This window comes from Antechinus flavipes, chromosome 2 (assembly GCF_016432865.1).
Source record: "Antechinus flavipes isolate AdamAnt ecotype Samford, QLD, Australia chromosome 2, AdamAnt_v2, whole genome shotgun sequence".
Classification (NCBI taxonomy): domain Eukaryota; kingdom Metazoa; phylum Chordata; class Mammalia; order Dasyuromorphia; family Dasyuridae; genus Antechinus; species Antechinus flavipes.
The window spans coordinates 265,566,005-265,590,530 of NC_067399.1; the positions used below are offsets into that span (position 1 = coordinate 265,566,005).

The 24,526-nt window shown below is 35.8% G+C and overlaps 1 protein-coding gene across 2 annotated transcripts in view; it reads right to left on the bottom strand.

The window, feature by feature from the left end:
* SCG5 (secretogranin V) overlaps positions 1–24,526 on the bottom strand; it is a 65,020-nt gene that overhangs the window by 20,712 nt on the left and 19,782 nt on the right. For both annotated transcript variants that reach the window (XM_051977025.1, XM_051977024.1), the window contains exon 3: positions 1,551–1,700. In XM_051977025.1, the coding sequence (XP_051832985.1) occupies positions 1,551–1,700 (150 nt within the window). The remainder of the gene's footprint in view (positions 1–1,550; positions 1,701–24,526) is intronic.

The window sequence follows — 24,526 nt, forward strand, 5'->3', positions numbered from 1 at the left end:
GAAAGGAAGGTGGTAAACTGAAATATTACAGAAAATCTTACTGTGTTCCCATATCTGATCTTTTATCAGAGTTGTTAAAATGTATTTAAATTAACAGTTATATGGAACCTTTCCCAGTAAGATCTGGAGTGAAGCAAGGTTGCCCACTATCACCATTATTATTCAATATCGTATTAGAAACACTAGCCTCTGCAATAAGAGTCGAGAAAGATATTAAAGGAATTAGAGTAGGCAATGAGGAAACCAAACTATCACTCTTTGCAGATGATATGATGGTATACCTAGAGAACCCCAGAGATTCTGCTAAAAAGCTATTAGAAATAATTCATAATTTTAGCAAAGTAGCTGGATACAAAATAAATCTCCATAAATCCTCAGCATTTTTTCTATATCTCCAATAAATTAACAGTTATATTTTTTGCTTAACCTTCATAGGTTAAACAAAATCATAGACCCACAAACTGGAGGGTCCTCAGAAGCTATCTCAAACAATCTCATTTTATAGATGAGGAAACCATGGCCCACAGAATTTAATTGGCTTTGCCCAAAATCAATTAAGTAGGATGTATTAGAGGCAGGATTTTGAACCTAGGTTCTTTGACTCAAAAGCTATGTCTCTTTCCATGATAGCACACTATGTATTCAGAGAAGCACTATAGGGTAATAGAATGAATATAAGAATTTAGATTACTACTCTTCTATTTATTATATGCCCTTAGATGAGCCTAGTCTCCTATCTATAAAATTAGGATAACAATAAAAAATAAATATTCAGTAAGATGATGGAAATGAAATCATTTTGTATTTATAAAGTGCCACTTATATAACTCTGAGCAAGTCACTTTGACTGTTTCAATTTCCTCATTTCCAAAATGAAGGAAATGAACTAAAAAAGGTGAGGTCCCTTCCAGCTGGACCAATCAAAAAATATTTATTAAGCACTTACTATACACCAGGCACTGTGCTAGGGATATTGGAAAAGGGAAAGATGTTTTAAAGGAATTTGGAAGAGAGCAGGTTTATGGAAATTTTTTAAGTTCAGGAAAATATGGTAGACTGAGAACAACTAAAGGAGAGGAACAACTAAATGACTCAGTGGATAGAGCACTTGACCTGGAATTTGGAAGAACCAGTTCAAATCCAGCCTCAAATACTTAGTAGCTGTCTGACTCTGGGCAAGTCACTTAACCCCTACCTTAATCCATTGGAAAACAAAATGGCAAACCATTTAGATCTCTTTGCCAAGAAAACCTTGCAGATAATATGGTCCATAAGACCATAATGACACAGAAAGAGAAAGGGAGGGAAGGAAAGAGAAAGAATATCATGGAATATGTTGGCAAAGATCTTTATATAGCCGAGTTTTATGACTGAAGTATATATTGAAAATTAAATTCACTTTACTCCTTCACTTTCTAACATAGGCTGCCCCATGGAATTAAATTGCTAATTGTTCTATATGCTTACCACGCTAGCCCTTTCTAGTTTAAACTGCTTATAAGCTCAGACCTATTTCTCCATGGGAATACATCAGCAGGTTTGCCCATTACCTGTTTTTCCAATGGGGCAGGGATTTGGGGGATCCGGATAGCCCTGGTCCTCACTGAAGTCCTTGGGGATGTTATCACCAGTCAACTCAGCCACAATGTTAGGGATGTTTCCATAAGGACCCAAATGCTGCAGACCTTCATGGGCACCACCTATATGGAATACAAAACAGTCTCAGGTGCATTAGATAAGGAACCCAGAAAGACACTCACTTCTCAATCAAAATGTGATCTTCAGGGATGTGCTAGAGCCAGTTTAAATAAGTTCTTGAGAGATAATTGTTAAATTTTCAGTGTGAACATTTATATTTTGCAAACTGGCAAATGTTATAAATCAGAGTTTGATTTATTGTTCTGTTGATAGTCTGGACTTAAGTGTTGGAAAATATGAATAAATAGATAAAATTGATAAAGATGACAAAATGGCAACAATCAATGTTGGAGAGTATTGTATATGATAGGCACACTAATACATTGTTGGTGGAACTATGAAGGAACCATTTTGGAGAGCAATTTAGAATTTTGCAAGACTCTTACAATGTCCATGCCTTTTAAACCAAAGACCACCATACTCTAAGGAAGCTATCAAGTCCCCAAATAAACCAAGATATTTATACCAGTATTTTTTGTGATAACAAAGAATTGGAAACAAAGTAGATGGCCATTTTTTGGGAAATGGCTAAACAAATTTTAGTAATGAAATATTACTATGCTGTAAGAGACTGAGTGTGATGAATACAGAGAAGCATGTAAAAATCTACATGAATTGATGTAGAGTCAAGAAAATAATCTACACAATAACTACAACAATATAAATGAAAAGGATGACACATGAAAAAAATCAAGTGAATGTAACAAAATTACAAAGAACCAGAAGAATTTGAATGACGAGATATGAGAGGATACCCAAAATCACTCCTTTATGGTGACAGAAAGTCCATAGGCGTTTCACATTGCACATGCTTTAGTATTTTTTTATCTTGTACTGATTATTTTTTTTCTCTTAAAAAATACAATGAGTAGGGTACTTGGAATAACTATGATAATGTAAAAAACAGAAAACATCTATAAAATCTCATTTTTTAGAAATACAGATTAAATTTAGTGTATTTTTTTATACATTTTTTTCCCTGGAGAGCCAATTATTAAACTTTTACAATGCACTTCTCTCCTGATGTCTTTTGAAAACCAAAGCAAATCCTACTCTTTCAGAAAACCTTTTCTGGACCAGGCCCAACTGATTCTATAACACATCTTTCACAAACTTTAAAGACTTTATGCTATTTTATAAGATCATTGATTTAGTGGCAGGAAGGACCTTTTCTCTGCCTTCTCAAACAAGGGAATAGTTAACATAATTTAACCTTGGTCTGGTTGACTCAGGATTATCCTTGTAAGCCTTTCATTTTATAGCAACAAATACTTTTTTCATTGTCTTCTTTTCCACATTATCCTAAAAATAACTTTCTGAGGCAAGCAAAATAATATTGATCATTATCCTTTATTGATATTTTAAGGAATCAAGATTTCATTAGTATAAATATTCCTCCCAGCAAGATGGATCTCAACCTCTCCAACCCTTGCAGACTATTTCATGAATTATTATAGCTAAAAAATAATCATCATTGGTTGGTGACCAAATTTTTGTACAACTTTCAATACAATAAAAGATTGGGCTATGAATGGTATCCTCATGGATCTCTGACATAATCAAGCCATTTATTTCTATACTAAATGGACCCAATCTGCAATGCTCAGTGAATAAAGTGCTGGATCTGGAGTCACAAAGACCTGAATTCAACTCCAGCCCTAGATACTATATGTGTATATATGTATATGTATATATGTATGTATGTATATATAAAGATATAATATATATATATATATACACACATATATTATGTATATACGTGTATATATATATATATATATATTGTCACTTAACTTCTGTCTACATTAGTTTCCCATCTGTGAAATGGCAATCATCATCATACCTACCTCCCAGAGTTGTTGCAAGGATAAAATGAGATAATATTTGTAAAATACTAGGAAATTTTAAAATGCTTGATAAATATTAGCTATTTTGTTATTGAATCTGTGTCAAGTTGGAAGTTAGAACTTTTTCTATCATTGTGACCTCCTCTTCCCTTCTAATTTAGTGCATCTATCAATAATTTAGAGTATAAAAAGGATAAATCCACTCATTTCCCCAGGGACATAGCCCTGAGGACTATGCCAGTAATGGAGGAAGTGAGAAAAGTAGTAATACTAGTCTCTACTCCCTCTTTTTCTTCTTTCATTTCTTCTAGTTACATAATGTTTTCAATTTTTGCAAAATGTTACATTTGTGATTTTGACTTAATTCATTTTTTTGAAAATAAAATTTATCAATTCCTACTTTGTCCGAGGTAGTATTGATGCCATTGTTACTGGATGATTTGGTTCAACTCTTTGTGACCCTGTGAATCATACTGCTCCTGGAGTTTTCTTGGCAAAGATACTGGAATGATTTGCCATTTCCTTCTCCAGTGAACTAAGGGAAACAAGTTAAATGACTTGTCTAGGGTCACACAGCTCAAAAGTGTCTGAGATCCAATTTGAATTCAGGATCTTTCTGATTATAGACCCAATGGTCTATCATCTACTGTCCATCTAGCTGCTTATCAAGGTAATGTACCAGGCACCAAAGGAAATATATAAATAAAAATTTTCTGCCCTCATGAAGCTTTCTTGCTAGTGAAGATAAAGCATAAACACATATAACCATAGAACCTCCCTCACAGCATTGCTGTTAAACATCCAGTGAAATCATGAGAGGATCCTATTATGAGTTTCTCAAAGAATTCATTGTTTGTTTGGTTCTGTCGACCTTTTCATAACCCCATTTGGGGTTTTCTTGGCAAAGATACTGGAGTGGTTTATTTTTTCCTTTTCCAGATCATTTGACAGATGAGGAAACTGAGGCAAATAGGGTTAAGTGACTTGCCTAGGGTCACACAGTTAGTAAGTATCTGAGCTCAATTGGAAAAATGAGATTTCCCAAAATGAGCTTGGGCTTAAGAGGTCTAGGGAACTTACTTTCCCAAAACTATTCTCTTTACTTACAACAACTCACTATGAAGATTCAGAGTGACTGGAGCCAAGTCCCCATTCTCGGCAGGCATTGGCAGAATCCTTCTAGGATGGGACACTGGCCATTATTCTTGCTACTGTGGTTCATTAATGTCTGAGTGCCAGCTCTATGCCAGGAGGTTTACAGCATCCAGACCTAGCCCCTACCCTGCAGACTTTCACTCGCAATGTGGTAACGCCCTGACAAGCTCACAGCCAGCCAGCCAGCCAGCCGAGTCTCATCAATAAACCTTCTCTGCTATAACCCAATGACGCCAAGGCTGCCAGTTGGGCCAGATGACTGGACATTGGTACTGCACAATAATGAAGAATTGTAGCAGGACAGTCAGGTGCCAAGTTACTAGTCACCCACATCATAAAAAGGGAGTTCCATGAGGGCAGCCTGGCAGAGAGTGGGTGCAAGCTCCTGAATACCAGCCATTCAGCTAAAGGGGAAAAGATCCAGCAGTTTTCAGTTATGTTACCCACAAACAGCAGGCACTAAAAATACACTACAGCCTGTTCCTTCAATCTTCAACCATCCTGGGTATACCATTTCTAAAGATATGACCTTTTTTATGATCTAAAAAGCCCAAGAAATCATATGGGTTATTAAAACCAACTCCTTAAGCCTGCACCCACCCATGGTGCTTCCCAAATATTCTTGCTAGTGAGCAAAGAGTGCCAACCTGGGATACCGAAGAGAACAAGGACAGGGAAAAAAAAAAAAGATCTGAACTAAGAGAAAGAAGTCTTGTGTTCAAAGAGGCAAAGGCAATTTTTATCTCTCAAAAACCTAAAGAGCAATAATAAAGAGATAAGAGATGGATGAATGTAATTCCATTCAATTCAATATACATTTATTAAGAGTATATCAATGCTGTGTCTTTACAAGTCCCTCTCAAGTTTGCCTTCCTTGCTCTCTCAATTCTGCCTTTTCCCTAGATCATGAATTCTGCTTCCTCATTAAAATCCTCCTTCTCTTCTTTTCAACTCATCAGTATTTACTGTCTGCAAAGCACAGTGCCTAAAAAGTAAACTCAAAGCCAAAGCCAAAATAGTTCCTGCACTCAAGAACTCTGTGTGTGTGTGTGTGTGTGTGTGTGTGTGTGTGTGTGTGTGCATAGGGGGAAGTATCATATGCACAGAGATAAGTAAATACAAACTATAGAGAAGATTATGTCAAGAGGGAGAGGACATAGATACCTTAAAGGATTTTTTAACTCCCCTTCTATATACTTTGTATTCTATCAGACTTCCTCTATCTTATTGTTTCTTACTTTCAAAATTCTCTCTTCTCTCTCCATCCAGATCTTGTGTGCTGGCTGGGTTACATTTCCTCCTCATATCCACTTCTTCAAATCCCAAGTTCCCTTCAAGACTCAGGTTAGACACCATCTTCTGCAAGAGGACTTTCCTAGTATACAACCCCACCCTCTTCCACCCCACCTGCTAGTGCCTTCCCTTCCCCATAATTATTTACATAGATTTTTCAGATACCTATCCTTGTACATGCAGTTTCCTCTGTTAGGATATATAATCCTTAAATACAGGAACTGTTCTATTGCTTTTTAACCACAGCACTAATCACAATGGCTGACACAGAGGAGTCATCAATCACTTATTTTGCCTTATTAAGTTCCTACTATATGCCAAGCTCTGTGCTAAGCACTTGGGATACAAAGAAAAACAAAAGATAATCCCTGTTCTCAAAAGCTCACAATTCAAGAGACAATATATAAACATGCAAAGCTAAGATAGATGCAGAATAAATTGGGGGTAGATATTTTATAAAGGCTCATTGCTATTGGCCCAAAAAAGACTACGGGCTTGATTCCTTTGGGCCAGGGAGGTCAGAATAGAAAAATGATGCCAAACTCAAATAGAACTAGAGGGACCAAACCCTATGATGGGATCCCTATCTAAGCTGCATATTAATTTAGAAAATAATATGTTTTCTATGTTTCATTGTATTTTTATTTATTTTGTTTTTGTTAAATATTTCTAAATTACATTTTAATCCAGTTTAGATGACACTCCAATTCTATGATACTCACAGTCTCCTGTTTGACACCTCTATCACAGAATAATGCTTATGTCAGATTATGTTTTCATGAATTTACTAATTTTTTCTCTTCCTTCTTTTTTTTGAATTCTTTGATATAAGATATGGTTTTAAGGGAGAGGAAGGTAAACTAGACAGGGTAAAATAAAAAAATATCAATAGCAATATTTTTTAAAATGGTTGTTGATTGGTCAATTAAAGGAAGGCAATATTAGGAGATAGTAGTAAGAAAACAGAATCTACAATCTAGGGAAGAGACAAGAGAAAAAAAAAAGCAAGCATGACAGATCCTAAGGCATAGCCTCTGATACAAATATTTATCATATCCCTCCTAATAAAAGTATAAACAGGGCACTGATATTGGATGTTTCCAAGGATTCTTTAATGTAAAGCAGCTAAATATTTTAATGGTACCTAAGTCACACTTACCATTTTAATAAAAGGTCCTTATGTAATTAGTCTAATTGATTTGGGGGCACTATTCTAATTTAATTCTAGTTCTAACTGGCTAGGTAAGTGCTAGCATTTAAATGATAAATGATACAGATATTAAGTACTACTGAGGAAAATATCAAAAGAATTATATAACTTCTTTTTTTAAATTCTATTTTATTTTTCCAAATACATGCAAAGATAGTTTTCAACATTCACTTTTGCAAAATCTTCTATTACAAATTTTTCTTTCTCCCTGCCCTCAAAACAGCAAAAAATCTGATATAGGTTAAACATGTACAAGAATTACACATCTTCTTTACCATGGAAACCCAACTATAACTCAATAGCTAAGTCATAGAGAACAACCAGAGATACAGAGAAGAGTAAGTGCCCAGCCATAGTATCAGTGTCAGTTTTTGAACCCAGGTCTACTAGGCTCTATATCCAGCATTCTATTCATTATGCCATCATACTTCTACAAAATAAGAAACAGAGAAAGCCATAAGACAATGAAAATGTAATCCTTCAAGTTTAAAGAAACTATTGTTGCCAATATTGTACTGGTAGTCAAACAGTGCTTGAATTGTTTAATGATAATGTCTGGTACTGGCCCATCCACGTTTTCTTACCCATGATGTCATGACAAAAGTCAAAGTGAGTAGAAGAAAGACAAGCACCTACTCTGGATAGTCTGTATATTCACTAGTCCTTAAGGCCAGAGAGCTAAACAAGATAGCAATGTGTAGTATAACTCTATCAATGACTGACCATTCATATGGAATCCACTATATAGTATCAGCTTCGGTATTTATCATTGACCTACACTGGGGCCTTTTGGTACCTTTAAGGAAAAATCTGATTTGAAATGAAATGGTGGGACATTGAACAGAGGAGTAACTTGCTTCTCAGATGTGCCTTATTAACGAACATTGGTCTTCGTTTCAATTCTTTTTCTTAATGTAATGTTGTCTAAGAAGCCTCAGAAGATAGCTCATTCTTGTTGGGGGTCATTCAAGACCAGAATCAATTCTACTTAATGAGCATTCTCTATGGCATGCAAATAATGCAGGCAGTAAGGACAGAACATAAATGGATTGTTCTTGCAGCTTTCACATCTCCATATGGTCCCAATTTAGGATCATAAGCAGAATTGTTTATTTTTTTAAAAGCTTTTTAGTTCACTTTTAAGGTATTTTGCTGAGGCACAGCCTGCTGTTAAAAGAGAGAAAATGTGTGTTTTTTCCGAAGTGCTGTTTGTTTTGGCTGTTTACTCATTTGCAAAAGTTCAAATGTTATTCTGTGGATTTTACTAATTTTCCTGCAGCAGCCACAACTCCAAGAGAGGGAAAAATTTTTTGCGAGGAGATATTTTCAGGGTTGCCATGAATTTAGTAAGATTTGCAAAAGTAATTTTGAATAGGTAATTTGTTATAGCCCTTTCAGTCACTTAATTTAACTTTACTTGCTGCCCATAATGAGGTGTCAATTTGGCACTTTGTATGATGCCCAAATATATTTGCACATGGAGGCCAAGGTCTCTCTTTCTGGGGCTTGAACTTTAAAAAAAATTCATGTCATTTAATGTTTGTTGAAATACAGGTTATCAAGGGACCAATGTAAACCTCAAGTTAAGTAAGAGTCAACAGTTGCTCAAAAATACTGGGATCTATCAGAATTATGTCTTGCCCTGAGCTGAACTGTGAAGAGATACAATGTATTTCTCACTTCCCCTAGTCTATAAGTATCCTTGAGGAGATAGGCTCATCTCTGGCTATCAAGGTTTCCCCCTGAAGTTTCTTTTCTGGGCTTTCTGGCCAGATATTTCTGATTGTCCATGTTTCTGAATCCTCGATCTTGTGATTCTTTTCCATTAAAACCTAGCAGTTCTCTGGCCTCTGAATCTGGAAAATTTGGGGTCAAGATTAGCCACTGAGCAAGTTACTTAACTTGCCTCAGGACCCCAGACAGCTCTATAGAGTTACCACTACCAAAACAAAAGAAAAATGGAAGGAAAGAAGGAAGGAAGGAAGGAAAAAAGGAAAGAAGGAAGGAAGGAAAGAAGGAAGGAAGAAAGGAAAAAAGGAAGGAAGAAAGGAAGGAAGGGAAGGAGAAAGGGAGGGAGGAAGAAAGGAAGAACCCTAACAATTCTATGCCTCTTTTACTTCTAGATCCTGCTTTCTGCCAGTGTGATGATGGGTGCTAATTGGGCTCAGTGATTTCTTTGTTACATACTTATATTTCAAGGGATTCAAGAGACAGGACGTTAACCCAAAGGAATGGTTTTTAAAGTAGATATATCAATAATCCATCTACAGGGAGATCTTAGGGAATTGAAAAGGTTTCCCATGAATCTCATAGCATACCATATAAGCAGTTACTTCTTCTGTTATATATAGAACTAAAATTAAATTTATTCCATTTGATATAGATATTGCCAAATTACTGAATTCCCTAAGAGGATGATTAGGTATTAGATATGATTAGGATGATGACAGAATACAAAATCATGAAAATCCTTCAAAGGAACTGAAGATATTTAATCTAGAAATGGGAATACTAAGGTGGGGGAAGATGGGAGGGAGGGAGAAGGAGGGAAGTGGGGAGAATATATAGTAAATAAGCATTTGATTTGAAATCTCATTCCAAATTTTGGCTCTTTGCACTAAAGCTAAGTGAATTTAACAGCATCAGAATAATAACCTATATAATGACTTCAGTTATATTAAGGAAAGCAATGTAATAAGTATTTATCCTATAATTTATGGTCTTTGAGAGATGCCTGGGACACTGAAAAATTAAGTGTTTCATGCAAGATCCCATAGCCAGGGGATTTTCAGTGAAAGGATGTAAACAAGGTCTTCCTGATTTGGGGTCTAGTTTACTCCCACTATATCATACTGCCTCTTTTGAGAGAAAAAAATTAACAAGAAATCTGGGTTACTTTGCCAACTCCTGGACCAAGTAAAGAAATTTCTCTGGATGGGAAAGACATCTAAAGGAGAAAATATTTACAAATTTGTTATCATCATCCTTGAATCTCCTCTTGGATGACATGGCTTTTCTTGGAAACAAGGGAATAGCATAGTCCTATCCTCTGGGAAAACTTTTGTGAGATTAGAGTCAATCGTATCAAAGAAAAGAAGTCCATGATTTGATCTTGTTCAGTAGAGATGCAAGAAAAATGATGCTTCTTTCCAGGCAGGGAAACTCTACAAGAATTCTCTTTTGCAGACACCCAAAGATAGAAAAACTTGGTATTGACATTGAGTGTTGCCTGATAGCACCCATTAGGAGATGCCTAGGACTGACTAAAAAGAAGCTCTTAGAAACTGGAAAATAAATGGATGCCCATCAATTGGAGAGTGGTTGAGTAAATTGTGGTTATATGAATGTTATGGAATATTATTGTTCTGTAAGAAATGACCAGCAGGATGAATACAGAAAGGCTTGGAGAGACTTACATGAACTAATGCTAAGTGAAATGAGCAGAACCAGGAGATCATTATATACCTCAACAACGATACTGTATGAGAATGTACTCTGATGGAAGTGGATCTCTTTGACAAAGAGATCTAACTCAGTTTCAATTGATCAATGATGGACAGAAGCAGCTACACCCAAAGAAAGAACACTGGGAAATGAATGTAAACTGTTTGCATTTTTGTTTTTCTTCCCGGGTTATTTATACCTTCTGAATCCAATTCTCCCTGTGCAACAAGAGAACTGTTCAGTTCTGCACACATATATTGTATCTAGGATATACTATAACCTATTTAACATGTATAGGACTGCTTGCTATCTGGGGGAGGGGGTGAAGGGAGGGAGGGAGAGGAAAAATCAGAACAGAAGTGTGTGCAAGAGATAATGTAAAAAATTACCCTGGCATGGGTTCTGTCAATAAAAAGTTATTTAAAAAATAAATAAATAAAAGAGAAGCTCTTTTAGAGATCATTGTCTAAAATTTTACAATACACTAGGGAATGACTGCAGGTTCTTGTTGGGAGTCCATGACCTTACTCAGATTCCTTCTACATAGGTGTTTGGGAGAGCTGCTTGGTCATCTGAGGGGTCCTCATCTTCCAAGAAGTCTGATGGGAATTTTACTCTTTTATTTCCATCTTTCAATAAAATTTCCCTTTTTTTAAAAAAAAAACTTTGTGAACTGCATGTTTTCCAAAGGAGTTGGCATTAACACACTGGGCAGCATCAGTAATTTTCCAGATAGAGATCTGTGTGCATGAGAGAAAAAGAGAAAAAAAGAAAAAGAGGGAGAGAGAGAGCAGGAAAGAGGAACGGAGGGAGACAGAGACAGAGAGAGGGAGAGAGAGAGGGAGAGAAAGAAGGGGAAAGAGACAGATATAGGAAGAGAGATACACAGACAGAGAGTCAGAAACAGATTCAGAAAGAGATTACTTAAAGTGAACCTGAGTTTTTGTGCTGTAGGAGTCCTCTCATAAAAGAGTTAACAATATGATTCCCATCTATTCAAGAATCAGTCCCAGTGTAACTACACTGATACTAATAAGGGGATTGCATAACTGGCAGTACCTAACTAAATAAAAGGTGTATGATCTGGAAGAAGGAGTAAGGTCTGGTAGGCAGATAATAACTTCTGTGGGAGGTTAGAGGCACAAAGGGACCAGGAATAATACTTAGATACTACCTGGTAGCTGCAGAATAGAGAGACATCCATTCTGTTAGATGGTTTAATACCATGATCCTACCTCCTAAAGCACTCTAACTTTAGAGTTAGAAGACTGGAGTTCAAATCCTACTTCCAATGTTTATTACCTTACTGAGGACAAGTCAAAACCTCCCTTGGCTTTACGGTTCCTTGAGTAAAAGAGGAGACTGGACTAGAATGATCTGTTCTAGATCTATGATCATGTGATTCTTATGGATGCCCTAGAATGGGAAACATTCTCATCAAAAAAAAAAAAAAAGAGGCACATTGCTGGCAATTTTCTAATTTGACAAGAGAATATGTCAGAGAGTAGCAAAAAAGTAAACGGGCCCAAGTAATCAACAAACTGAGAATCACATCTAGTCCAAACCATCTATGTACAAGAATCTCTTCTCTAATATTCCTACAATTAATAACTCAAGATCTGCTTTAAAACCTCTGACAATCCTAAAATTGAGCCAAAATTTGCCACCTTGAAATGTCCAATTATTAGTACTAGTTCTGCCCACTAAAGCCAAAGGGGAAATTCCATCCCCTTTCCATTTGACAACCTTCATATACTTCAAGACTGACTTCTCTCCTCCAAGCTAAACATTTCTAAACACTCCAAATTCCTTTCACCAATACTTTAATGGCATCATCTCTACACCATAGAGCTATCACCTCCTCATCATTTACTCTCTCCCGGACCTACTGAATGATAAATGAGAGCTGACCATGTTACAGTTTACTGTTTAAACAGACTGCCTGAGGCTAATCACAACTCAGAATGGCTGCTAAGTAAGCACATTTGGTTTCCTATGCAACATTCACTTTAGATTGGCTAGAAGGGGGCCGGGAGAGGGATTAAGAGGAAAGAGGAGAGGAGAGGAAGAAAGGAAAAAAGACACAGAGATAGAGAGATGTCTTTTTTTTTTTTTAATGAAATTAGTGTTAGCCCAGCAAAGATGGTAGTGCAGCTGAACCATAGGGAAGAAAAGTCAGCAATTTCAGTCAATATTCTGGAAGTGTATATTGACCCCTTACTGACACTAAAGATGCCTGAAACCAATATATAGGAAAAGAAGCAGTAGAATTTGCATTATTAGTATTTGGAAGTTGGCCTTGTCATACAGTATTTCCTGTGCCAAACACTGCAGTGATTTTAGGAAGAAGAAAGGCAGGTGGGAATAGTGGGCGTATGGGGGTTATCTTTTGTGTCTTTAGAAATATTCCCCTGTATGTTCCCCGGGAGGGGTCTTCTTGTGTGCTGAATTATACAGATGAGCTGGATCAGGATTTGTGGACAGTGAGTACCAAAAGGGCTTGCTATGATGCATCTGTGTCACAAAATCAGGAAAGACTGTTTTTTGACTGGCTTCTGAACTTCTTCCTCCTCTTTAGGACTCCTGAGATTATGATAATAGTACACTGAGGATAAATATGATGATTAGCTTACTTTTATATGAAATTTAAAATATATATATATTTAATGACTCATACAAGATACCAAAAGGGAAACTTGAAAATTTTAATTAAAACCATTCCCTAAATATCCTGCTGCTTTTCTACATATTTGTTTATTTCTTTCTCAGATTGATTTGTTAAGAGCTTTGGAATTACTGGGAGGGGGGAAGCGTGTAAGGCTGTTTAAAATCCATTATTCAAAACAGGGTAAGACACTTGAGTGATGGAAATGGCTATGACATCAGAGGTAACTCAGTCATTCTTCATGCCATTAGCTTAAAGTCATCAATTTTTCCCTTCATGGAGATGCTGAGAAACTTTCATAGATTTTTAATCTCCTTTATTCTTTAACCTTTTATAAGACTCATTCTGAATGAGGGTAAAACTGACAAAATTATTTTGTGATAGTTGTGAGACCCCTCAAACCCTTTCCCTTCCAAATGGAAGGGAGATTTTGATTAGGGATAAGCCAAAATCATTTTATTAAGAGATTGAAGAGTTGAGAGTTCTCAGGTTGCTTCTCTTCCACAAGGATTCAATAAAAATAAATATATCTATGAGGATAAAATGAAAAAACAGGGGTAAATCTAATTCTTTAATACAGAATGTTGAATCTAGCATTTTTGAAGGCTTTCACAGATTCCCAATTATATCTCTAAACTTATTTTAATACTGCTCTCCTTCATGGACTCTCCAAAACAGTCAAACTGTTCTGCTATTTGTTTCTGATATTTAACATTCCATTTCTTGCCTATTTGTCTGCACAAATGGCTCCTATTAAGGGCTATCCTGAACTTGTCCCTTGAACTTGTCTTTTAGAGTTGCCATATCTTCCAGAAGCACTGAACCCAGAGTATAAAGGAGGTCCTGAATATATCAAAGATGACCTTCCTCCCAAGTTGACATTATTTGTTGTTGCATTCCAAGAAGGGACTTCCTGTATGTCCTTAGAAGGCAAGACAGGTGACAGCCAGTCTGAGCCAAGCTGTGATAATGCTTGCGCAGTTAAGGCCCTTTGCAGATAAGCAAACCCTTCTGTATTCAAGGTCTAGCAGTTTCAAAGAGAAAAGACAGGCTTTTGCCTTTATCTTGCCCCTGCTTGTGGGGGAGCACCTTCTCCCCACCTTGCTACACTGGTCTCCCTCCCATTTCACATTCTTTTCTGTTATTCTCTACTCCCTTTGTCTTGTTATTATAAAAAGATAAACTTCTGTAAAGACTGGAAACCTTTTGTGTTTCACATACATGTTTATTTCTCTTTTATTAAATCTGGTTTTCACATAAGTCTCATGATAATGTGATTGCCTGTTGACAAATCCCATGTTTGGAATATACTCTCTCCTCACTTCTGCCTACTGGAACCTCTAATTTCCTATAAAATACAGTTTGGGAGTTTGGATAAGGGTGGAGAGAAAGAGAATCTGGAACTCAGAGTTTTAAAAACAAATGTAAAAAATACATGTAAGTGGGGAAAATAAAAAATTCTTTTAAATATACTCCTTTCTACAATACTCTTCTCTTTATGTATTGTCTTTCTATATCAGAATATAAACTATTCTATGTTTATGTTATTGCTTCTATTTGTACAGTGCCTACAACATAGTCAATACTCAATAAATGCTTAATAAACCATAATAAATAAATAAGCAAGCAAATAGATAAATAAGGTATGAATGAGGATTAGATACCTCCTTGAATCAAAAACATTTCAATTGAATGTTACAGAAAGATGGTTCCACTTGGCTGAGGGACTTGACAACACCTTGTAGGATCTATATATTACCAGAGAGTTAGTTCAGAACCTGAAAGATTTGAGTATCTGGCAAGAGGACAGAGAAAGAGATAAGAAGGAATCACTTGGATTTGGAGGGAGAAACACATTTTTTTCTTGTTACATTTTTACATTCAACATTATTTCTACCTTAATTTGTGCTGTGACCTAGATCTCCTCCCACCTCCATCTGCAAGTTTCAAATAACCCAAAGATTTTAGATTTTCCACTTTGCCACTTAACATCAACATTAAGTTTCCCACGATTGGCTGATGACAGTGTCTGCATTGGGAGTCAAGGACAAGACTGCACAAGATGAAGAAATAGATTCAAATGTTTGCAAAGATTTCAGCTGAAAAACTCCTCTATCATATTTAAAGGAAGCATCCTAAAAACTCTAGCTAAAATATTTTAAGGAGCTGTAGGTTACTCCTTTGCCATGTGCTTTGGCCAAAGCCTGAATCTGTTTTACCCCAGACTCTGTATATAGTGATGGAAGAATATGTCATAGACTTTGAGATAAGAATATTTTCTACCAATTGTTTTTATAATATAGTGCCTCTTTTTTAAAAACCTTTTTCTAAAAGCTAATTAAATCTAATTGATAACAAAGGATAATAGTGTCAGGAAGCACAATTGTAATACTTATATGTTATACTTTAGAAAATTACTCCAACTCCTTAAGGCTATCTCTGAACACCCAAAGGGCGACCTACAAGCCACTTTCTGGGCATCTGAGTAAAGTCGGGATTGAGAGAGCCAGCTCAGAGCTTATATGTGCTACATTGTTGCATTGTTAACTTTTTTTCAGTCCTTTTCCATTCTGATTCTCTGTGACTGCAGTTGGGGCTTTCCTGGCAAAGATAGCGAAGTAGTTTGCCATTTCCTTCTCCAGTTCATTTTACAGATGGGGAAACTGAGGTTTGCCCAGAGTCACACAGCTAGTAACTACTTGAGGCTAAATTTGAACTCGGGAAGATCAGTCATCCTGACTCCAGGCCTAGTGCTCTGTCCAATGTGTGACCTACCTGCCCTATGTGCTACATAGTGTAAAAGAATAGAAAATACATTAAGAAATAGCTATTACCTTGGGCAGGTGCTGAACCTCAGTATCCCAACTGTTAAAACTAGTTGGGGTTGGGCTCTAATATCCTGAATTCTAGTCCCCAGATCTTCCACCAACAATTCCCATGACATTAATCAAATTACTTAATTTTTCTAAGCTTCAATTTCTCCACCTGTAAAACAAGGTGGATGTAGCATTCTGTGATAACCTTTTCTAACATTCGCTTATGATTTTATTCTAATTCACTGGCTTTTATACAGTGATGTATACTTTTCAGAGCAGGGCAGGTAGGAGGCAGAGTGGAAAGAGTGCTGGCTTGGAGACAGGAAGACTTCTTCCTGAATTCAGATCTGTCCTCAGACATTTACTACTAGCTATATGACCCTGGGCAAGTCACTTAACCCCATTTGCCTCAGTTTCCTCCTCTGTCAAGAGAACGAGAGAAAGAAATGACAAACCTTTCTGGTATCTTTGCTAAGAAAACCTCAAATGGAGTCACAAAGAGTTGGACAACAGCTGAAAAATGAGTGTATGGCAATGTGCTTTTTCAGGACACAGTCTCTCTCATTTCATCTTCAGTACAACTCAGTAGGAGTAAGTGGAACAGTATTATTTCCATTTTACAGATGAGAAAACAGACACAGAGAAACTGAACTACTTGCCTAAGGCCCATATCCAGTCCCTGGCAAAGCCAGGACAAAAATATCAGTTCTCTGACTTCAATTCCACTGCTGATTTTCCTATTACACATATAGGCATGGCACCTACGTGACAAACACTTGACAGTTGTATCTTAAAGAAAGCCTCTGATTTTTGCTTCCCATAGATATATATTATTATCCTTCAGATTCAAAGGTGACATATTGACAATGATCAGAACCCACATATGCAAACATGACAAAAATATTCAAAACATTGTTCTTTCCTTATTTCTCACCCAAGATTTGTTCTATGGTTCAAAGCTAAGAAATTTTGCACAGAAGATGTCAACAACTGTGGTTCCTTAGGAGTATTCCTTCTCCAAACCCATAATCAGATATGGTAGTTCTCTCCCCATCCCTCCTTAACTATATACTCTAGGCTACTCATCTGTCACTTATTTTTCAGCCATTCATGACTGTGCTGTGCCCTTTGAGGTTGGTTCCAAAGAGGAGCAGTGTTTGCCAGTATATACAAATAGTCAACAAGCAACACTAAGGAAGGACCCACAATTAGCAAAAGTCTATATTAGCCACGGGCAATTAGGTGGTGCATTAGATAAACCTGGGAAGGTTATGTAACCTTGTTTGCCTCAGTTTTCTCATCTGTAAAATGGGCTGGAGAAGGAAATGGCAAATTAATCCAGTATTTTTGCCAAGAAAACTCCAAATGGGGTCAAGAAAAGTTGAACACAATTGTACTGACTAAACAACATGCTAGCCATTGGCAATGGTTAGTATTTATAGTCTGAACTACTGTCCAAGTTGAGAACATACATATTAACCTTAGGAATATCACGGACATATGAATAGTATATGTCTTCTCACTATTCATGCTAAGCCTACTCTCCCTTTTCTCCTCCAGTAGACTTCCATACCCCTTAGCTCTAAGCTATCAAGTTGTCAGGGGCCAACAGTGACATCTGATGACCCAATCAATGTCTCTTCCACATTACCTCCTTTCTTTTCCCTGACAAGTAGTAATCTGACTCTATCTTGCTTTATGTTATTATACATTAAGCACCTATTGTATGCTAGCAATGGAAAGAAGTTCAAAGTTTAGGAAACCCTTCCCAGAAACATGCTGACCCAACCATCATGCCAGAAAGATGTCAGAATGGTTTCCACAGGTTCCAGCAGGTATTAAAAGCTGACTGTTTTGATGATACCAAGGAAAATTTCATATCAGAATAAGTGAATCCTCTACAGAACAATAGAGGAGTAGATAAAAAGACAACTATAATACACAAATATTATTTGAAAGTTGCATTAGAGAATTGAAGAACAAAGTGTTGTGTAAAGTCTGAGAGGACTAATATTACTATTAATAATAGTAAGCATTTGTATGGCATTTTCCTGTTTTCTTTTTTGTTTTCCAGTCATTTCTACTGGCAATTTCTCTAGGAGATCAGTTTGCATGGCATTATTCCCATTCTCCAAATAGGGTCAATGAATCTTAGAGAGCTTGCCTGACTGGTCCCAGGCTACAGGCCAGGTTTGAGGGAAGTTAGAAGGATTGGTTTAGATAAGCTGCATTTGGGACATTGCCATAGGTCTTGTCAAAACCATAGACCTTGAGAGCTATATGTTGACCATTCTCTTAAATGCAGGGAGTCTCTGCTTTGTCCCTAGACCAGAACCCTAGGTAATAAAGCCTAGATCCCATAAGAAAAAGAAAAGGTACTTAGCAGGCTCCTGTGTGCTATAGACAAACCTAGTTACATAGAAGCTGACTGCCAAACACATATACACAGAAATCTTTCTAATATGATTATATAGCATCATTTACTGTCAGGATAACTGCTAGGTATTATTTTTCCCTTCTTTCAGAAACATTTTAAGACAATAGCACCTTTATCACTGCCATATTTTTGCACACTTCAGTGACTAGCGACTATTCAGAGTTTGGATGGCCCTCAGCAAATGGTCCTTCTCATTATCCACTGTGGATTGAAATTAAAAAGAGAGGTTCTCTTTTTGGGAAGAGAGAAAGAAACTCAATAAATAGGTTTAAGAGGCAGATAGCTTATAGTCACTTTCAGCAAAGGATTTATCTTAGTTCTCCTATATATTCTTGCTATTTAGAAAGTAAATGCTGGTTGCTTGGCTTACAAGACAAGAAATAAGACTTGTTGATAAGTAATCATCATAAATCATCAAAAGTAGCAGAAATATGGTTAATTGCCTCTTACAGGCTTCAATAGATTTAACAAACTAGTAGCTATATCAACTATAATCTCTAAGAAAAGGCCTATGATAATGATGATGTCAAGAGAATATCAAATGAAAATCATCAGTAATGATAGACCTAATACTGACTAGAACCAGAAAGTTGTACTACTCTAGAGTCATTTTAATCTTACAGTAAGCATCATTCCTTTATCTAGGCTGAGCCAAATCTGTTCATATGATTGACCTTGTTCTTTTCACAAATGCACCAGTCCTAGGGCCACTTCGTTACTGAACTGAAGAAAGCAGAATAAAATCAGTCTAAGTTGTTGGAAAGGAGCTGGTTCCAAAGTAGTCGGCTCTCCAACCCGCACATTACTCTCATCCTATACACAAATTCAGACAGCGTTGACATATAATTCCTTCTCATTTCCATATGTTTAAAACCTTTGTTTCTCCTTTTTCTTCTAGAATCAGTGCAGATATCAACTTTCTTGATTTCTCCCAGTTAAAAGTGATCTTTTTCTTCAATGTTAACCAAAATATTTCAAATGATTATCTCCTTTGCACATTTACCTTGTATTGTATTTATTTGCCCCCATGTTAACCCCTCCCCATTAGACTGTAAATGCACTGAGAGAAGGGAGAATACCATTTTAAAAACTGTATATCTAGCACTTAACAGGAGCTTGACCAATGCCTGTCAAATTAATTAATACTCAATGAATATATAATATGTGAAGGGCTTTTTTGGGTATAGGACAGTTTTCATTCCAGGCTGAAGCTATAGCTAATAATAATAACAGTTAATTATATAGTATTTTAAGGTTTGCAATGCACTCTTTACGTATATTATTTCATAGGATCCATATAACAAGCTAATGAATTAAATGTTATTATTATCCATTTGACAAATTAGAAAACTGAATCTGAGAGTGATTAAGTGAGATATGCAAGGTCACATAGTAATAAATCTGTGAGATAGAGTTTAAACTCAGATCTTCCTTACTCTAGGTCTAGTATCTCGTCCAGTATGCCAAAGAAACACCAGTCATGATTCTAATTAGCTCCCTCATGTCAAATTGAATAAGTTCAGGGGATGCAAACCATAATCATCCTTTTTTAATACTTCAAAAGATCTGTGACCTTCACAAGTGTTAATTCTAAACAGTATTATCTTACAAAATACTGAAGAACAATGAATAGGAATTTGTAAAAGATTTGACATAATGTCCAAGATTTAACTGGAAGGAGAAAAACAGATCAAAATAATGGAACATATCTGTCAACATTTCTATAATAAATCATTTTCATCATCACTGATCATAGAACCATAGTATTTGGCTTCCAACATTTCAGTCTTTGATATGCTATATAAGAAAATTAAATTTGCATTAATAAAGATGAGGACAAAATACAAATTTCACCAAGGTAAGTGTGCATAAAAGAAACTTATGTTGTTGGCAACACAATTTTGAAAAAACTGAGGTTTCATTTTTTAAGCTATCAGAAAGTATGGAAAGTACAAATGACCTGGCGGGGAAGGGAGATACCATAAATGCTATTATTTTGATAAAGCAATTAAGACATAAATAATTACTGATCCAAATGCCTGCTTTCTCATATTTATAAAATTATTGAACATCATACACAGCAATAACAAGATTACGTGATGATCAACTCTGATGGATGTGGCTCTTTTCAACAATGAAGTGATTCAGGCCAATTCCAATAGATTTGTGATGGAGAGAGCCATCCACATCCAGAGAGAGGACTATGAGGGACTGAATGTGGATAACAACATACTATTTTTACTTGTTTTGTTGTTGTTTACTTGCTTTTTTTTCATTTCTGATCTAATTTTTCTTGTGCAGCATGATAAATGTGGAAATATGCATAGAAGAACTAACTGCATATGTTTAACCTATTGCTATCTAGGGAAGGTGGTGGGAGAAAGGGAGGGAGAAAATTTTGGAATATAAGGTTTTGCAAAGGTGAATGTTGAAAATTATCTTTGATGTATTTTGAAAATAAAAAGCTATTAGTAAAAATTTAAAAATATATTTATAAACTTTTTGTGAGAATGGTCTACACACTATCAAAAGTAGATGTGATGAAGATATGAGATGAGAAGAGACAGGTTTTTCAAACACTCAGCCCTTGATGACTAAATGAAACATAATGGATCAAAATTTGTCTAAGGAACATAATAAGATCACACTATCATTTATTGATCATGAAAAAATATTTGAAACTAGATAAAAATGCAACAATATCAAAGCCTCTCTTCTAATAAAGTGCCATGAATTAAGATCATAAAATATTCCTTGGTAGATGCAGAGATAATTTTGTTCAATGATCCTTTGAATATTAATAACTATCAAAGAATAAAACAAGAATTTATATGCCTACAGTATCTATCGCTGTCATTTTCATTGTTTTGAATGAAGACGTGTCAGTTTTAGTGCACATGGAGAATTTACTACTGATAATTCTGGGTTTCACTGATATTTAGAAAAGCATTTAATTTTGTCCTCTAAACTTGTTGCTACCTCCCTCTTCCTACTCTTCCCTTCAACCTGTACCATCCCATATACTTACCACACATGAGTTTTATGGAAAAATCCATTCTGAATTCCAAACTAACCACTTAGAAATGGACTTTTGGAACACAACACATTTGTAAGTTAGAGTTCTCCTATATCCACCTTTCATTTGGGAAAACATGAGCTTTCTGCCTTAACCCTATTGCCCAAGTAACTGAGCAGGGAGTGAAATCAGAGCTGGGTACAAAGGTTCTCAACCTATGTTAATTTGTGTCTAACTGCATTCTAAAATGAATTGAGAAGTATCTAATGTTTTATATTATTCACATTTAACTTTTTCCTTGATTTGGATAATTGGGGTATAGCTCCTTAGACAGGGGTTCAGTGGAAACAAATAACTAAAATCATTATTGCTTATTCTATTAGAATAGTACTAATAATAACAGTATTACTAATATTCTATTCTGAATGGAGTTGAAAACTTGTGGTTAGGTAATTGTATCCACTATTATGGTATAGTATATTTGTTTTTTCCCTTTTGGTCTGATTTTTCTTGTACAACATTACAAATATGAAAATATGTCTAAAAGGGTTGCACATATTTAACCTCTATTGGACTGCTTGCTGTCTTGGAGAGGGGTTAGGTAAAGGAAGGAGGGCGAAAAATTTGGAACACAAAGTCTTACAAAAATGAATGCTAAAAACTATCTTTACATGTATTTAGAAAAATGTGATATCATTGAAAAAAGAAAAGAAAAACAAAAATAAAGTGTTAGAAATTTTAGGGCAAAAACAAACAAGTAAATAAAACTAAAGCCCTTTTAACATTTTAAAAATGGTACACATGAACATTCTAAATGCATGCAGAATTTCATATTGAATATCTTTTGGGAGGGGGAAGGGAATATTACTAATAGTGAAATTTTCCTCAGAACTCCTTTCTGAATTATTTGGAATACCAGAATATTGGGGAATATGTTCTATGAAACAATAGTCCAAAACAAAATATTCCAATTTCCCCAAGAGATCACTGGGGCCCAGAAAGATAGCCTCATTTATTGCAGGTCAGGGAGTAGTTATGTCATAGGGCCTTCTATACCTACTTTCTCCTTAAATTATCCAAATCAAAACCCCCTTTTCCAGAAGCATTTCTCATACCTGCTAATACTTCTATAAATGAATAAATATAATCTACTGATTTATTCGGGAATTACCAATAAATTATTCCAAAAATCAGAACCAAGTCTTTAAGAGTCTAGATATGATGGAATTACTGAAGTAGATCAATTGTTCTCCTGACTTCACAATTTTGCCAGAATAAATCTTGTTCACACTGGTGTATAACCAACAAGCATGTACTTAGTGATATGGCAAAAAGCGAAGATTATCACTTCCATGTTAATATCAGTCATTTTTCTTAAAAATCATAGTCCTAGTGACAATTATGTTACTCCTAGAACCTGACTTTCCCTTCCTCATTCAAATAGGTATTTTATCTGGGAGCTCAGAAATATATAATATTTAGGCTCCAAGCATGAAATGAATAATTCACATTGGCCTTCTCTGGTTTAACCAGAATCATGAGACTTCAGAAGTCATCAAATTCTTTCATTTTACAGAAGAGAAAATGGAGGCTCCAAAAAGTAAATTGACTTTGCCCAAGGTCACACAACTAAGTAAAGGATAGAACCAGGATTCCATGAACTGGATCTTCTGGCTCCATATACAATTTTCTATCGCACTAAATTTCACTCATTTATATACTGATTCACTTAACCACACTTTATGAATCTGCTACTATATGCAGAAAATTATGCTAGATGCTGGGTCTTATGGACCCAGAGGAGAAAAAACAACACAATTCTTGCCCTTGAGGAATTTGAAATCCACTAGGGCAAAGTTTTTTAATGTGGGTTTAATGGATAGATTTCAGAGAATTCAAAAACTTGAGAAGGGAAAAATCACATATTAATTTTCACTAATCTCTGACTAAAATTTAGTTATTTTTTTCAATTATGAATTTTAAAAACCAAACAAACATTATTATATTCTGGTATATATCAGAATATCTTTGGGTCCAAAGATTCCACCAAACTGCTAAAGGGGTCCAGTGACACATATAAAAAATGAAGAACCCCAATACTAGGTGGAAGAAGGAATGAGACATACACATAAATAAGTATGACACAAAGTTGCACAGGGACAAGAGAAATCCAATCAAAAGCTCTAGGAAAATTTGAAGAATAAAAGTCTACTTTTAGCTGGGAAGGGAAGAGAGGGGGAGAGGAGTCAGAACAAGTTTCATAAAGGCAGAGGCATTTGTACTAAGCCTTGAAGCAATTGAAGAATTTTCATAGGTAGCTACAGAGAAAGTGTGTACTCCAAGAACGGAGAATGAATTACATGAGTACATAAGACTAGGTTAGAATAAGTCACATTTTGGCTGGACACTAAGAGATGTTAAATAAAACTGGAAAAATAGATTGGAGTAATTTGTAGTTGTTATACATTCCACTTAATTTTTAGTCCTAGTTCTCTTTTCAATGACAAAAGAAAATCCGAGGAAAGACTAAAATTATCACAAAATTTTCTTCAGGCTATTATTTGTGAGATGATATGTAATATGGGGGAAGGAAGACATTGAATTATTATATTTCTAGTTTAGCTTTAAGGAAACAGTTTGCTGTGGTCCAGAGTGATTCTGGCACATCTGGAAATGTTTCTGATCTTAGTGTCAGAGGAAAGGATGGAGAGCTAATTGGAAAGCTAATCAGAATAGGTCCAGGTTAGACCAAACAGTATCTATTTCCATTTCATCTGTTAAACCTGTGATCTATCCCTATTAGAGCTCCGGGTTTAACAGAGCAGAAATGACCTGGCAATGAGGGAACCTTCTTGTCCTCTAAAACAAAAACTAGTCGGTCCCAAGGCTTTCGAGAACCAGAGAGCCACCAAATGTATAGCTTATGGCTATGGTTTATTTTGTGT